At 51.3% G+C, this 12,878-nt stretch overlaps 7 protein-coding genes across 8 annotated transcripts; 5 read left to right on the forward strand and 2 right to left on the reverse strand.

Annotated features, from left to right (window-relative positions):
• The first annotated feature begins 221 nt into the window (after positions 1-221).
• VMA16_2 (H(+)-transporting V0 sector ATPase subunit c'') lies at positions 222-1,332 on the forward strand. Of its 2 annotated transcripts, XM_007814893.2 has the most exons (4): positions 222-378; positions 435-561; positions 623-931; positions 994-1,332. In XM_007814893.2, exons 1-4 carry the CDS (start codon positions 321-323, stop codon positions 1,103-1,105), a joined length of 606 nt encoding a protein of 201 aa, XP_007813084.1. In that variant the 5' UTR covers positions 222-320; the 3' UTR covers positions 1,106-1,332. The 2 variants fall into 2 exon arrangements, with proteins under 2 accessions (XP_007813084.1, XP_065972708.1); XM_066122083.1 differs by having other exon boundaries at positions 222-561.
• Positions 1,333-3,724, reverse strand: J3458_020506 (uncharacterized protein). Its single transcript, XM_007814892.2, has 3 exons — positions 3,355-3,724; positions 3,218-3,296; positions 1,333-3,168 (listed from the first exon to the last, which is right to left on the reverse strand). Exons 1-3 carry the CDS (start codon positions 3,616-3,618, stop codon positions 1,511-1,513), a joined length of 2,001 nt encoding a protein of 666 aa, XP_007813083.2. The 5' UTR covers positions 3,619-3,724; the 3' UTR covers positions 1,333-1,510.
• On the reverse strand, positions 3,721-5,964 carry J3458_020508 (uncharacterized protein). Its single transcript, XM_007814890.2, has 3 exons — positions 5,706-5,964; positions 5,317-5,642; positions 3,721-5,262 (listed from the first exon to the last, which is right to left on the reverse strand). The coding sequence occupies exons 1-3, from the start codon at positions 5,767-5,769 to the stop codon at positions 4,579-4,581; spliced, it is 1,074 nt and encodes a 357-aa protein (XP_007813081.1). The 5' UTR covers positions 5,770-5,964; the 3' UTR covers positions 3,721-4,578.
• POP5 (RNA-binding protein pop5) lies at positions 3,923-4,563 on the forward strand (the record flags this gene model as incomplete). The annotated part of the gene is made up of 2 exons (XM_007814891.1): positions 3,923-4,136; positions 4,229-4,563. The coding sequence occupies 2 exons, from the start codon at positions 3,923-3,925 to the stop codon at positions 4,561-4,563; spliced, it is 549 nt and encodes a 182-aa protein (XP_007813082.1).
• Positions 5,965-6,285: 321 nt separating the features above from the next.
• On the forward strand, positions 6,286-6,821 carry NTE1_1 (phosphatidylcholine and lysophosphatidylcholine phospholipase; the record flags this gene model as incomplete). The annotated part of the gene is made up of 2 exons (XM_007814889.2): positions 6,286-6,593; positions 6,650-6,821. The coding sequence occupies 2 exons, from the start codon at positions 6,286-6,288 to the stop codon at positions 6,819-6,821; spliced, it is 480 nt and encodes a 159-aa protein (XP_007813080.2).
• A 70-nt stretch (positions 6,822-6,891) lies between these two features.
• On the forward strand, positions 6,892-9,618 carry NTE1_2 (phosphatidylcholine and lysophosphatidylcholine phospholipase; the record flags this gene model as incomplete). The annotated part of the gene is made up of 1 exon (XM_066122084.1): positions 6,892-9,618. The coding sequence occupies one exon, from the start codon at positions 6,892-6,894 to the stop codon at positions 9,616-9,618; it is 2,727 nt and encodes a 908-aa protein (XP_065972709.1).
• Positions 9,619-9,835: 217 nt separating this feature from the next.
• Positions 9,836-11,062, forward strand: NTE1_3 (phosphatidylcholine and lysophosphatidylcholine phospholipase; the record flags this gene model as incomplete). Its single annotated transcript, XM_066122085.1, has 1 exon — positions 9,836-11,062. The coding sequence occupies one exon, from the start codon at positions 9,836-9,838 to the stop codon at positions 11,060-11,062; it is 1,227 nt and encodes a 408-aa protein (XP_065972710.1).
• Positions 11,063-12,878: the final 1,816 nt, after the last annotated feature.

The following is a 12,878-nucleotide window of genomic DNA, read 5'->3' on the forward strand; positions in this document are numbered from 1 at the left end:
TGGGTTGTGCACACAGCAAAGACCCTAATGTTGTAATGTTCAAAGAGCTCCGGTGAGGCGCCGCGCAGGGAGGGGTGTAACTGCCTGGTCTGACTAAGCCGGTACGGAACACTCCGTACTGCGTTTTTAGACACATCATGTGACGTCGCTGGCTGGCACCTGGTGTCGCGGGCCTAGGAGAGCTTCAAGCCTAGGCTGCGAGGGAAACCATATCGCCGAAGCAAGCTTGTTACCTCGCGACTTTCGACGCGGTACCAGTCAAGACTTGTCCCCCTTGTTTTATTTTTCGTCGTCGGTATTGCCACAACTTTGTCGCTACAATGAGTCTCACATATGGCGTGGGCGGCGTTGCGTCGTTTCTGACAGTGGTGGGAGCTTGTATGTTGTCCCGAGTGGTTGTGGCTTGATTCAGAGGCTCGCTGACGCTGTTCAAGATATGCTCTTTACCGGGAGCGGTGAGGCCTTCAATGTCGGGGCTTTCCTCGAATCTGTATCTCCCTATGCATGGGCCGATTTGGGCATTGCTCTGTGCATTGGATTGTCTGTCGTTGGTGCCGCGTGGTTCGTTCGCCCCTACCGCCATCTAGGATTTACTTACGACAATGCTAATGAATTTCGCCAGGGGCATCTTCATCACCGGATCTTCAATTCTCGGCGCTGGCGTCAAGGCTCCCCGAATTCGAACCAAGAACCTCATCTCCATCATCTTTTGCGAAGTCGTCGCCATTTACGGCGTCATCATGGCAATCGTCTTCTCTTCCAAAGTCGACAAGGCTGACGTCGTGGCCGCCGCGTCCGCCGAATCATACTACACTGGGTTTGCGCTATTCTGGTCCGGTCTGACGGTTGGACTGTGCAATCTGGTCTGCGGCATTGCTGTGGGCATTAACGGGTCTGGGGCTGCTTTGGCTGATGCTGCTGACCCGTCATTGTGCGCTCCCCTTTCTCTCTATAGTGGTTGCTCTGGATGGCCATACTGACTCGTTCCGATAGGTTTGTCAAGATTCTCGTCATTGAGATTTTCAGCTCCGTTCTCGGCCTGTTCGGGCTGATTATTGGCCTGTTGGTTTCTGGAAAGGCACCCAACTTCGGCGCAACTAGCTAGATGACATTCGAATGGGGGACGACGACGGAAGGCACCACAGGGGCATCTTGTCTCTGCATAATTGATGCGGTAGGGATACCGCTGGGACGGCAATGTCCCGCATGCATTATGCCGAATGCAATATTCGGCAAGGCGTTTGGAGGCTGAGTTGGGGGGGAACCCGTGTTTTTCATAGCTGTACCACCATCCCCCTACACTCGGAATTGTACACCAGGCATCAACTGACAGATAAGATCAATAGAGTTGCTTTGAACTAGAACTTGAGCTTAAATTGTTTGTGATTGAAGACGACCAAAGAACAAAAGGTGTCCCGTGCGACACTGACTTGCTGATTAGCTACCCCCTCATATAGGAAGTGATGGAATTTCAGCTTGTAATAAATACGTTCACATGTTCCACAAGTATTTAGGACGTCCGCAGAGCACCTATCAACAATGCACCTACTGTAGAGCCTTTCTTCAACTTCCCCGTGCCAGAAGGCATACAGACCAATGCATTCGCTGACCTCAAGCTCCCCACTTTGGAGCTCCTCTGGCCACCGGTACTGCTCGCCGTCAACACGCCGTCCTGGCCGACCGTCACTCTGGCACGGTGATACTCTGGTCTAGGGTCCATGGAAAATTCGTGGCCTAAAACTATAGGAACCTTTGGCAATCCTACTGGCGACACACCGGCTTGTTTATGCAACGACGGCAAGACAAACAAGTGGAATGTCACCAGTGCAGACGCGGGATTGCCAGGGAGCGAGAAGATGACCTTTGACACGCGCTGGCCGTTGTTATCCTTGACGGGGACGGTAGAAAAAGTCGTGGGCTTGCCAGGCTTCATCGCCACTCGTCCAAAGTGAATCGTGCCTCCGAGGGACCGCTCAATGGTGGGTTTCAACAGATCCAGCTCGCCCATGGACACGCCGCCAGTGGTGATGAGCACGTCTGCCTGCCGCAGGCCATTTCGAAGCGTCTCTTCCAATGAGCCAGGCTTATCCTTTGAGATGCCCAGATCAACGACTTCAAACCCCCATTCTTTGACGGCGGAAATGAGCGTGATTCTGTTCGTGTCCCGGACTTCACCTAGACGAAGAGGCCCGGCCCGATCATGTTCAATGATTTCGTCACCGGTGGATAAAATTCCGATAACAGGCTTTTTGTAAACCTTTACGGCGGCGACTCCAACAGACGCGAGAAGGCCGATTTCGCCTCCAACCCCGGAGATTTGCTCGCCCTTGTTGAGGATCACGGTGCCCTGGGAGACATCGCTTCCTACTTCGCGGATGTTTTCGCCTTCCTTGACACCCTCGGCTTGGATTTCTACTTCCTTTTCCTCTTTGCCGTCTGCCGTCATGGTTTTCAGTATCGTATCCTCCACCATGATGACGGATGTAGCACCTAGTGGTAAGGGAGCCCCGGTGGTAATCCGTGCGATTTCTCCTTCTGTGAGGGCCCTGGTTTCGCCGGGGGCAGCATGCGACACGGCTGTCACGGGGAACACTCCCTTCATGGTGCCATCTTTAGGCGCCACGACGGCGTATCCGTCTACAATGCTGGCGCGAAAGGCCGGTACATTTTCGCGAGCACTTACGTCCTCTGCCAGCACGGAGCCGATGATCTTGTCGGTTACGGGGCGTTCGTGGATGTCTGGATCAGGGGTGTGCTCGGAGATTAGTGCGAGGGCATCTTCCACCGAGATCATGGGGTAAGGGGATTCACGATGCCGACGAGTTGGGCCAAGAGTTGGATCGTTTGATAAGGCTGTCGCTTTTGGATTGCTGTGTCTGACGAGATTGCCGTGGCCGTGGCCATGCCCGTGGTGATGATGGTGATGATGATGGTCGTGGGAATGGCCTTGCTTGCTTTTTGAACTGCTGATCCCTGCGTCTGCCTCGAGTTTCTTGACCCCTCCGGCATGAAGGACCCGCGAATCGGCACCAGCTGCTTGTAAGCAGGCATGGGGAAGCGTTTTGACGATGGCCTGGAGATTCTCCTTGGCGCCTTTGGGAGATCCGGGGAGAGTGACGATGAGTGATTTGTTTCTTACGCCAGCTGCTGGCCTGGACATCATGGCAACTTGTCATGTTAGCTTGGTATACTATGAGGTTCGGAGAGGATCATTTACATGGTGTGACAGCCAGGGAGGTAGAGAGCATGGCGTGTACCAGTCCGGGGGCTTGTTTATGAAGCAGTGGAGCAATTGCCTTGAATAAACAATTAATGAATATCCTTTAGATTGACTGATTGGAATTCGAAACTCACCTCCGGCGTCCCGTCCGACACCGCGAATCCTGTTCCACCTGTCGTGATAATCAGATGCGGCGCATCTGCCCCATCAGCCCAGTGTATAATCTGTCTTTGAATAGCAAGCACATCATCGGATACTATGCTCTCCGCCATCACCTGCCATTTCCCACCTCCATCTTCTGCCAGCACATTGCGCAGAACAGAAGCGGATGCATCACTGGAGGGATCCTGGGCAGCCGTCGTGGAGACAACAAGGATAGCTGCTGTGAGGCTGTCCATTTGGAAGCCGGTGTATTCAACAGTAGCGACCAAAATATGGTTGGTATTCTAACAATTACAGCTGATACAACATGCAATATATCAATCTTCGGCTACACGGGGTTTCGTTGTTCGAGTCCAAGTTATGAAGCTGCATTCAAAAGAGGAGGGAGCTGTCAGCTGCGGGCCATGGTTGGCCCCACCTAACGGGCAACAGCGAACGACGCCTCATTCCCTATTCATCTTTTTGCATGGCAAACTCTGGGAACCAGCTCTCACTCGTCCGTTTCACGCGGCCCGTCACGACGGCTAGAATATAGCAAAGATGGTTCGAATAAAGGAGCGATATCTGCTCGTCAACATCATCTACCCACCCGACGCCACAAAATCCCCTGCTGCCAAAGTCCCCGATTTCGTAGTCCAGCATCAACCTACCGTCGAGAGAGTGACGCCGCGAGCTTTGCTCGAGGCGATTAGAGCCCAAATTGGGCTTTTGTTTGGCGATTCAGGTCTAGGCGCGTTGGAAGGAAACTTATCCGGTAAGCGAGCTTTAGCATCTTGCAGCGCGCTTTGTGCTAGCGCTTTGTGCTAGCGCTTTGTGCTGTTTGATGATTACTGATGGGTTTGATAGTGAAATATTTATCCCTGGCCACATCTACATTTATTCTGCGTTGCCACAGAGCTCACTACCAGATACTCTGGTCGGCTTTGACGTGTATGGACCATGTTCCCGCCAAGGATGGACGGCCATGCATTTTTCGCGTGGTGCGAGTGAGTGGTACTATTCGCAAGGCGGAGGAAGAGGCCATTCGCCAGGCACGACGGCTTATTCTCGTGGCCAAGGAGCAGGCATCGTCAGGGTTGCAAATTTCCCAGACTCTACGGTTTCAGCAAGATGAATCTGTGCTGGAGGTTGTGGACGATGGCTCAGACTTGGACAATGCCACGAATGAGGATGAAGTGTGAGCTTGCAATAGGGTATCATTTTTTCCTAATCACCTTGATCCCGCTATCTGACGGCAACGACATGTCACCAAAGTCGGGATCCATTTGCGTTGAGGAATTTGCGGCGGCTGGTGCTGGCGGCGTTGCATCGTCCAACTCCATGGCCTGCTCTTCGGCAAGCCGCGCTTGTTCTTCCTCCGCCTCCCTTTCCATCTTATCATACTCCTCTTTCTGGTCGATCCAGCGTTCTTGTATATTCTGAACGTCTAGCATGGACGACTCACTCCGCATCGTCACGGCCCAGATGGTGTCATTCGCACCCTCGGCGCCGCCAAAGACATAGCCGCCTGCTCTATCAATAACACGAAGCAAATGCATCATGCTTTTCTTGTTCTCAACAGCAAGGACCTCATATCTCACTAGCCCATAGCTTTCTATCATATTGGCAATGGCTTCGTTAAGTCCAGCAAACTTTTCACTCCGCAGAGCAGGGGACTCGGATTCGAGATATGGTGTGAGATAGTTCAGGTCTTCGACATCAGTGTAGAATTCGAGGTTAAAGGGCAACTCGTCGTATGCTGACACCTTGTCGATCTTGGACAGCACGTTGACATGCGGCATGTCCATCTGGATCATGGCTCGAAGGGACAGGAGCACATTGGAGACATATAACGACGGTTGCGTTACGCATATGGAGTCGGATAAGTGTACGCAGACAAACTGTAAGCGGTTAGTTGCGGCACGCATATCCTGTAGGCTCATGGTATGACGTACCCTGAATTTAGACTTCTGAAGTTTGTAAAAAATGTTTCGCAGAGAAGTGTGATGTGTGTAGAGCTCAACTTGACCAGGGCAATCAAACAGGATATAGTCGTCGCCAAGCTCTTTCAACCCTTCCTCTAGCCACTCAAAGTTGTGCTCTAGCTCCTCAAGGGCATACAGTATGCCGCCATTCGGCCCAAGTCGGTCCTCCTTCATAATATCTTCTAATTTTATCAGACTTCGAATGTCTAGTGCACATGGGTAATTGGTGTGGTCGTTGGCAGGGTCGAGGTTCACGACAGAGCATGCCCGGCCAATGGCGCCCATGAATTGGTGCACTACAAAACAGTTCTTAGCTTCTCTTTACTTGATCCGAGACACTTCGAGCCAAAAAGACGTACTGCCATCGCAATAAGTGCTCTTGCCAGAGCCAGGGCTGCCGAGAACAAGCTGCGCAAAAGGCATCGCGGGACAGATCTACGTCGAAGTGCTCAGTAGCTCATGGTTGTTTCAGCTACGGAAGCTGATGTGTTTGCTTCGGTGCCTCCCGATTCTAGTCAGGTGCAGTTTTCGTGGTGATGGTGTTGTGACGTGTTGGCAGATGGCGGCATGTGATTATTTCGCTATGCACGTTCTGTCTGCCCCTCCCTCCAAAGCTTCGATTGGCAAGGACGACGAAATTCTATGACGGCGGCGGCAGGAGCGGTCGGCGGGGCTTTCCAGTGCGCCTGCCATGCCCTGGCCAGTGACCGCCCGGCCAAATGTCGGACAAAGTGGAGCAAATCGAAGCTCCAGCGCAGACAGACAGAGCTTCTGCCTGGGGCCGTATTTATTCTCGTCTTTCTCTCTAGCCTCCCTCCATGCTTTCATTTCTCACATTACTTGCTTCGTCTTGCTGTCGCGTCCTTTTGGCACTACCCGGGCTCCTCCGTGCCGCCCTCACATAATGCTGGGCCACAACTTGCTACAACACTCGCAGCCATGGCATCTGACTTGTCGAATGCCGCTCAAGTGGCCAGCAGCGTCACCTCGTCGCTCACTGCCGCCCCATGGGACCCTTCAGCAGCCCAGCCACTTACCGACGCCATGAATACTGCATCAGCAAAGGTAGCAGCTGCCCATGAGCCCACAGGTTGGCTCGGGTTCTTTGGGTGGCTGCTGTATGTCGTCTTCAATCTTACCTCTACCGTGCTCTACTGGGTTGTGCGTTTAGCAACCATTTCTATCCCCAGGCTGCTCTATGCCTTGTTTTCCAGTAGCTGGACGGTGACTATGAACGCAACCACGCTGTATGTTTGCCTTTCCTTTGTCAAGTCGACAGTCTTTTAGCTTACACGTTGATTAGCATGTTCATCCTAGTAGGTGTTGTTTCTGCCGCTAGTTGGGTTGTGAGATATCGCATCCTGAACATGTACTCCAGACTTCCACCCGAGCCCCAACGGAAAGAGCCTGAAATAGATCTTTTCCCAGACAGTCACGAGGAGGGAAATAAAGGAGGACTAGCAAGCTATCCTTGATGAGTTCCTGAGCGCTATCAAGATTTTCGGCTACCTTGAGCGTCCAGTCTTTCACGAATTGACGCGCAGCATGCAGACCAGGAAACTGATTGCTGGTGAGACGATCAACTTGGAAGAGGAAAAGGGATTTTGTATTGTCGTTGATGGTTTGGTTGAGATTTTCGTCAAACCCGGTAGACACGAGACCACCCGTGAATCTTTGGCTGCCCATGACCTCGACACATCCAGTGACGAGGAAGTGGCCCCGGACCAACAGAGATATCAGCTCTTGACGGAAGTGCGTAATGGAGCTCCTATGTCCTCGCTCTTTTCCATCATGTCGCTCTTCACAGAGGATGTCAGGCTTCGCCTAAACGATGAAGCCTCTCCAATGCCGCCCAATGGGGAGAGTGACTACCGAAGGCATCGCTCAGTCGGCGAATCCGAAACACAAAGCTTTACACCTGCTCCAGCTTCTATGCCTAATACGCCTCATCTGGACGGGAAAGGCGGCCAGCCAGACGACAAGGATGTATCGGTGGAAGGTAAAAGCCAGCCGCACCCTGTAGGTGATCTCCACGAGTCTGGCTCCAACATCCCTCCCATTTCTCTGGACCCTTCGTCTCCGACGCAACCCCAGAGACCCAAGCTTCCGGGGAGAGTGGCTTCCCACTCAGCACATCCTGACATTATTGCTCGGGCCACTGTGGACACAACAATTGCCATCATTCCTGCGAGTGCGTTCCGCCGTCTTATCAGGATCTATCCGAAAGCTACTTCGCACATCGTCCATGTCATCCTATCTCGTTTCCAACGCGTTACCTTGGCTCATGCTTTTGATTACCTCGGCTTGACTGGAGAAGTGTTAAAAACGGAGAAGCGCATGACCAAATACACCGTATGCCAACTTCCCAACATCCTCAGAGGCGATGCCTTGTCAAGGTTGAAGGAAAAGTTCAAGCATGAACGGGCACGCATTGCTGGTGATGATGAGAGGAACGGCATCGCCTTGCATAATGCAGCGGCTACCAGGTGTCGCCGCTCTAGTAGCACTATGCTGCGCAGAGAAGCAATGCTGTCCTCAATGACCAAGCATCGACCATCGTCAGTTTTGGGATCTGATTTGTCCGTGGAGGAACCTCCTCAGACTCGCCAGCATTCTTCAAACCCTGGTGACTTGGCGAATACTCACGCTAGCCGAAATGCTGGCCATTCTCCCATCACACCGGGACCCAGTGCAAAAGATGTGACTAGTCCGCTTGCCCACAGGTCGTTCAACCCGTTCGACTCTCAACGGCATGCAAGAATATCCATGGATCCAAGAGAGTCCCTTGATGAAGATAACTTGTTTCGATCATCTATTCTCGAATGCATGTTTAAGTCGCTTGGTCTGAATGGAAGTGGTTCATCGTCACGTGAACCGGAATCAGTCGATGGCTCCCCAAGGCTACTGTCCGCAGATAACAGACGCAGGACCTTTGGTACAAACAATGCATTTGGGTTTATGGGGCCGTTCGAACTTTCTGGAGATGGCGAAACTGAGTCAATCACATCCGGTGGCTTAACTGTTCACACGCCTCCAAGTGCGCACATATTGTCTCACGAGATCAAGGACGAAGTGGAGATTGTCTTCTTCCCCAAGGGCTCTGTACTAGTCGAGCAAGGTGAACGAAATCCTGGCCTGTACTATGTTATTGACGGATTTCTCGATATTGGTACATACACCACGGAACAAGGCCCACAAAACATTCTGCAGACATCCGGCACCGCATCATTTAATATTGACCCAAGAAACAATGCCACTCGTCGGACTGATTCCAACAAGAACAATGGGCGTACCCGTCGCAGCGTGTCATTGGTCAAGCCCGGCGGATTAGCTGGCTACATTGGCAGCGTGTCGTCGTATCGATCCTTTATCGATGTTGTTGCCAAGACGGACGTTTACGTTGGTTTCCTCCCTCGAGCAGCGCTGGAAAGAATTGTGGATAAATACCCCATCGTGCTCCTCACCATGGCCAAGAGGTTGACGCATGTGTTGCCACGCCTGATCCTCCACATTGATTTTGCTCTTGAATGGGTGCAGGTCAATGCTGGGCAAGTAATTTTCCACAGAGGTGATGAATCAGAGGCCATTTACATTGTCCTGAATGGCCGGCTTCGTTTGGTAGCAGACAGGAAGGACGGCGGCGTGTCCGCACTTGCTGAGTTTGGTCAAGGCGAAAGTGTAGGAGAGCTGGAGGTTCTCACTGAGACTGTCCGACCCGGAACCTTGCATGCTATTCGTGACACTGAGCTTGTCAAATTTCCTCGCACTTTATTCAACAGTTTGGCACAAGAGCATCCCAACATTACTATTAAGATATCCAAGATCATTGCCTCTCGTATGAGAGCTGCGGTAGAGGATCCTCCGAAGAATGGTGCCGAGGAGTTCGGATCTGGGGCCATCAACAATCAGAGGAAATCTACCATGAATCTTCGAACGGTTGCCATTCTCCCAGTTACAGCAGGCGTTCCGGTGGTCGAATTTGGTAACCGCCTGATGAATGCTCTGGCGCAGGTTGGACCGCCCAATGGCGCCACGTCTCTCAACCAATCGGCCATCTTGAACCACCTTGGCAAGCATGCGTTTAATAAGATGGGTAAACTGCGTCTCACTCAATATCTTGCCGACCTCGAGGAGAAGTACGGTCTCGTGGTATACGTCGCAGGTAAGCCTGTCGTCACTCACCCATTCCTTTGTCTCGTAACCTTCATGATGAGAAATTTGAACCCAAAGGCAATGCCGCTGATGGTATTTTTAACTCTAATTTTTTCCTGAACTCAAACCTTGTTCATTCACCTTTCCACCTTGACGTTATGATTCCTGCGCAGCTCGCTTACATAGATGCCTGTCAGATACCAGTGTCAACTCACCGTGGACGCAAACCTGTATTACGCAAGCTGACAGCATTCTGCTTGTCGGTCTTGCGGATGGTTCCCCGGCCACCGGCGAGTATGAACGATTCATGCTTGGGATGAAGTCGACCGCCAGGAAGATGCTCGTCCTAGTGCACAATGAGCGCTTCTCACGACCAGGCTTGACTCGATCCTGGCTGCGCAACAGAATGTGGATCAACGGTGGTCACTACCATATTCAAATGCCATATAGTACAAATGCCATACCCGTCCACCTTCCCCCGTCTAAGAGACTTGGACAAGCTCTCAAAGAGCGAGTGCAGGTGCTTCAAGCAGAAATTCAAAAATACACGTCAAGGAAAGTCCACCACACACCGTACTACTCTCCTGACACCCCATACAAGAGCGACTTTCATCGCCTTGCCCGTCGCCTCTGTGGCAAGTCTATTGGGTTGGTTCTCGGTGGCGGCGGAGCTAGAGGTATGAGTCAGATTGGTGTGATTAGGGCTATGGAAGAGGCCGGTATTCCTATTGACGTGGTAGGTGGCACTTCTATTGGCGCCTTTGTTGGAGCTTTATATGCTCGCCATGCAGACATAGTCCCCATGTTTGGTTTTGCAAAGAAGTTCTTTGGCCGCATGGCAAGTTTGTGGCGATTCGCTCTCGACTTGACGTATCCATCGGCATCATACACAACCGGTCATGAATTCAATCGAGGCATCTTCAAGACGTTTGGCAACACACAGATTGAAGATTTTTGGCTCGAGTACTATTGCAATACGACCAATATTAGTAAGAGCAGAGTGGAATTTCACACGAGTGGATATGCATGGAGGTATATCCGAGCATCCATGTCGCTTGCTGGCTTGCTGCCACCTCTCTGCGACGAGGGGAGCATGCTATTGGATGGTGGCTACGTTGACAACTTAACAGTTTCGCATATGAAGGCGCTTGGTGTTGATACCATCTTTGCTGTTGATGTCGGAGCCCTTGACGATGACACGCCACAAACGTATGGTGACTCGCTGTCGGGTATGTGGGCTTTCTTCAATAGATGGAACCCATTGTCAGCACATCCCAACCCGCCTACGTTAGCAGAGATCCAGGGGCGTTTAGCTTATGTGTCGAGCGTAGATGCATTGGAGCGAGCAAAGAATATGCCAGGGTGCATTTACATGCGCCCGCCTGTTGATGACTATGGCACATTGGATTTTATCAAATTCGACGAAGTGTACCAGATGGGATACAGATTCGGCAAAGAGTTTTTACAAAGATTGAAAGACGAGGGAGGGTTCCCCTGGATGGAAGAAGCCGAGGCTAAAGAAGCAATGCGTCGAACAAAGGCACCTCGTAGAGCGAGCATTTAGATAATGAGAAACGGCCTGGTTTGCCATGCCGAATCATATCGTACGCTGAGACTTTGGATGATTTCCTTCGCATTGTGAATACTATACCTCACTGCGTCGTGCCGCTATCTGTTATGTCCTTGCAATGGCAATCGAGAGTGAAGCATGACTGCCTATCCATTTCCATGTCTTCATGAAGCGACGTCATCAACCACATTAGCATCCCAAAACCCAGTTGCGGATTAGTATGACAATGTCTCTCTGACTTTTCTCCCCCTTGACTCTCTCACTCCCTGTCTTTTCCCTACCAATCCTGGCCTTCTTTGCAACTTGCCCTTCTCCAACAACCCCTTCCTTCTGCTTCACCACCGCAAGCTCTTCTCTTTGCGTTGATGGCGTTGTACGACTTGATCCCCACACTCATTGGATATCTGGATTCTGATTAATGGCATTATGGCCAGCAAGGTGTGTGCTCTTTACGGAGAAGTACTGGCATCACAGAAGAGTAGCATGTAGCTCTGGACAGCTCGTCCAACCCTTGATTCAATGTCGGGTTCCATAATCTATCTGTTCCGGCAATAGATGTGCCTCGCTGTGACCGGGCCTAAATGACCTCTAGCTTTTTGAATTCAAGATGCAAAGCGCACAGTAAGGAAGCACTCATCTTCCATGTTAGTCGGCTTTTTTTTATTCTCTTTTTTTTTTTAACTCGACGTCGCTCCTAGCGCTTATGGACTGCACAAGAGAGATGGGAAGTGTATCTGTGATGGATGATAAGTGTTGTGCTCACTTGACTGGCCTCTGCCTGTCCTTGTTGGCCACTAAGATAATTAGGCCAATTTGTCTTACATCGTACATTCAGGTGAGACAAACACCCACTTCCTTGGTCCAATCTGCAGCGGGTATCGAGTCTCACATTCACCGTAGTACTAGGTACCTGCATTGGAAGCAGAGAGTCAAAAAGGACTTGACAACCAGAAGGGTTTTTACTACTTGACACTAGTACGCGCTTTGAGGTCTGATAATATGAATGTTTGTGATTGAGTAGCAACGGGCATTCTCGATGATACTTGACTACCTGCAGTACGGAGTAGGTAGGTCCAAGATGGGTCAATGTCGGAACAGATAGGCTGGACACAACATAGCTAGCCATGGGGTAGCGCCTGATAAGCCCCTTCCACCTTGCGGGCGCCTCCTATGTTTGGGTCAACGCCCCAAAAACTGTCAAAAAGCCAGGAAGAGGCTTTAGAATGGGGCAAGGCATTTTTGCATCCCGAGGCGAACGTGCTCAATGTTCACCCACTTCGTGATTTGACGACAACCAAGCTTGGGCCAGCTGAATACGATCCATGAGGAATTCTGGCGAAACACAGCCCCGCGAGGGGCACGTGGGCAACTGCATTAAGAATACATGGTGCTAGTACGGAGTAGTCGTAGTGTAATGCTGCTGAAAGTAGTTGAGCGGCTAGTGCTGCACATTGTCGATGCCCAGGGCCATAGCAATTGCACAGCTGACAGAGGCATGTTCTCTAGGTGGGAGTCGACCGCCCTGCAAAACGCATTGATCGCGGCTGGCCAATGACATTTAGAGTCTAGGTATTGTATTTCATGATTCGTCTCTAGACGCTGTGCAGATCTGCCGGGGAACGGATGCAGAGTACCGGCAACATGTTTGGTGTCGGTCTCGTGCTATTCCCCAGTCGATTAGCGATGAGGAATATCGTCTTTCATATGACGGAACCAACACTGGCACCTGAATATGAAGGGGTTTAGAGTTCGCGCTACCTGGCTTCTTCCGTCGGCACAATTTTAGTACTAGAATGGAGCCTTTGAAAAG

Source organism: Metarhizium acridum (genome assembly GCF_019434415.1).
Source record: "Metarhizium acridum strain ARSEF 324 chromosome Unknown scaffold_574, whole genome shotgun sequence".
Taxonomy (NCBI): domain Eukaryota; kingdom Fungi; phylum Ascomycota; class Sordariomycetes; order Hypocreales; family Clavicipitaceae; genus Metarhizium; species Metarhizium acridum.

Excerpts from the sequence above, each read along its gene's own strand:
- VMA16_2 (XM_007814893.2), top strand. The coding sequence starts at position 321 with ATGAGTCTCACATATGGCGTGGGCGGCGTTGCGTCGTTTCTGACAGTG. Across the intron at positions 379-434 it reads TCTGACAGTGGTGGGAGCTT|ATATGCTCTTTACCGGGAGC; the intron begins GTATGTTGTCCC and ends ACGCTGTTCAAG. Across the intron at positions 562-622 it reads TCTGTCGTTGGTGCCGCGTG|GGGCATCTTCATCACCGGAT; the intron begins GTTCGTTCGCCC and ends GAATTTCGCCAG.
- J3458_020506 (XM_007814892.2), bottom strand. The coding sequence starts at position 3,618 with ATGGACAGCCTCACAGCAGCTATCCTTGTTGTCTCCACGACGGCTGCC. Across the intron at positions 3,297-3,354 it reads TGTCGGACGGGACGCCGGAG|GCAATTGCTCCACTGCTTCA; the intron begins GTGAGTTTCGAA and ends TGTTTATTCAAG. Across the intron at positions 3,169-3,217 it reads CTCCCTGGCTGTCACACCAT|TTGCCATGATGTCCAGGCCA; the intron begins GTAAATGATCCT and ends TAACATGACAAG.
- J3458_020508 (XM_007814890.2), bottom strand. The coding sequence starts at position 5,769 with ATGCCTTTTGCGCAGCTTGTTCTCGGCAGCCCTGGCTCTGGCAAGAGC. Across the intron at positions 5,643-5,705 it reads GAGCACTTATTGCGATGGCA|TGCACCAATTCATGGGCGCC; the intron begins GTACGTCTTTTT and ends ACTGTTTTGTAG. Across the intron at positions 5,263-5,316 it reads TTCAGAAGTCTAAATTCAGG|TTTGTCTGCGTACACTTATC; the intron begins GTACGTCATACC and ends AACCGCTTACAG.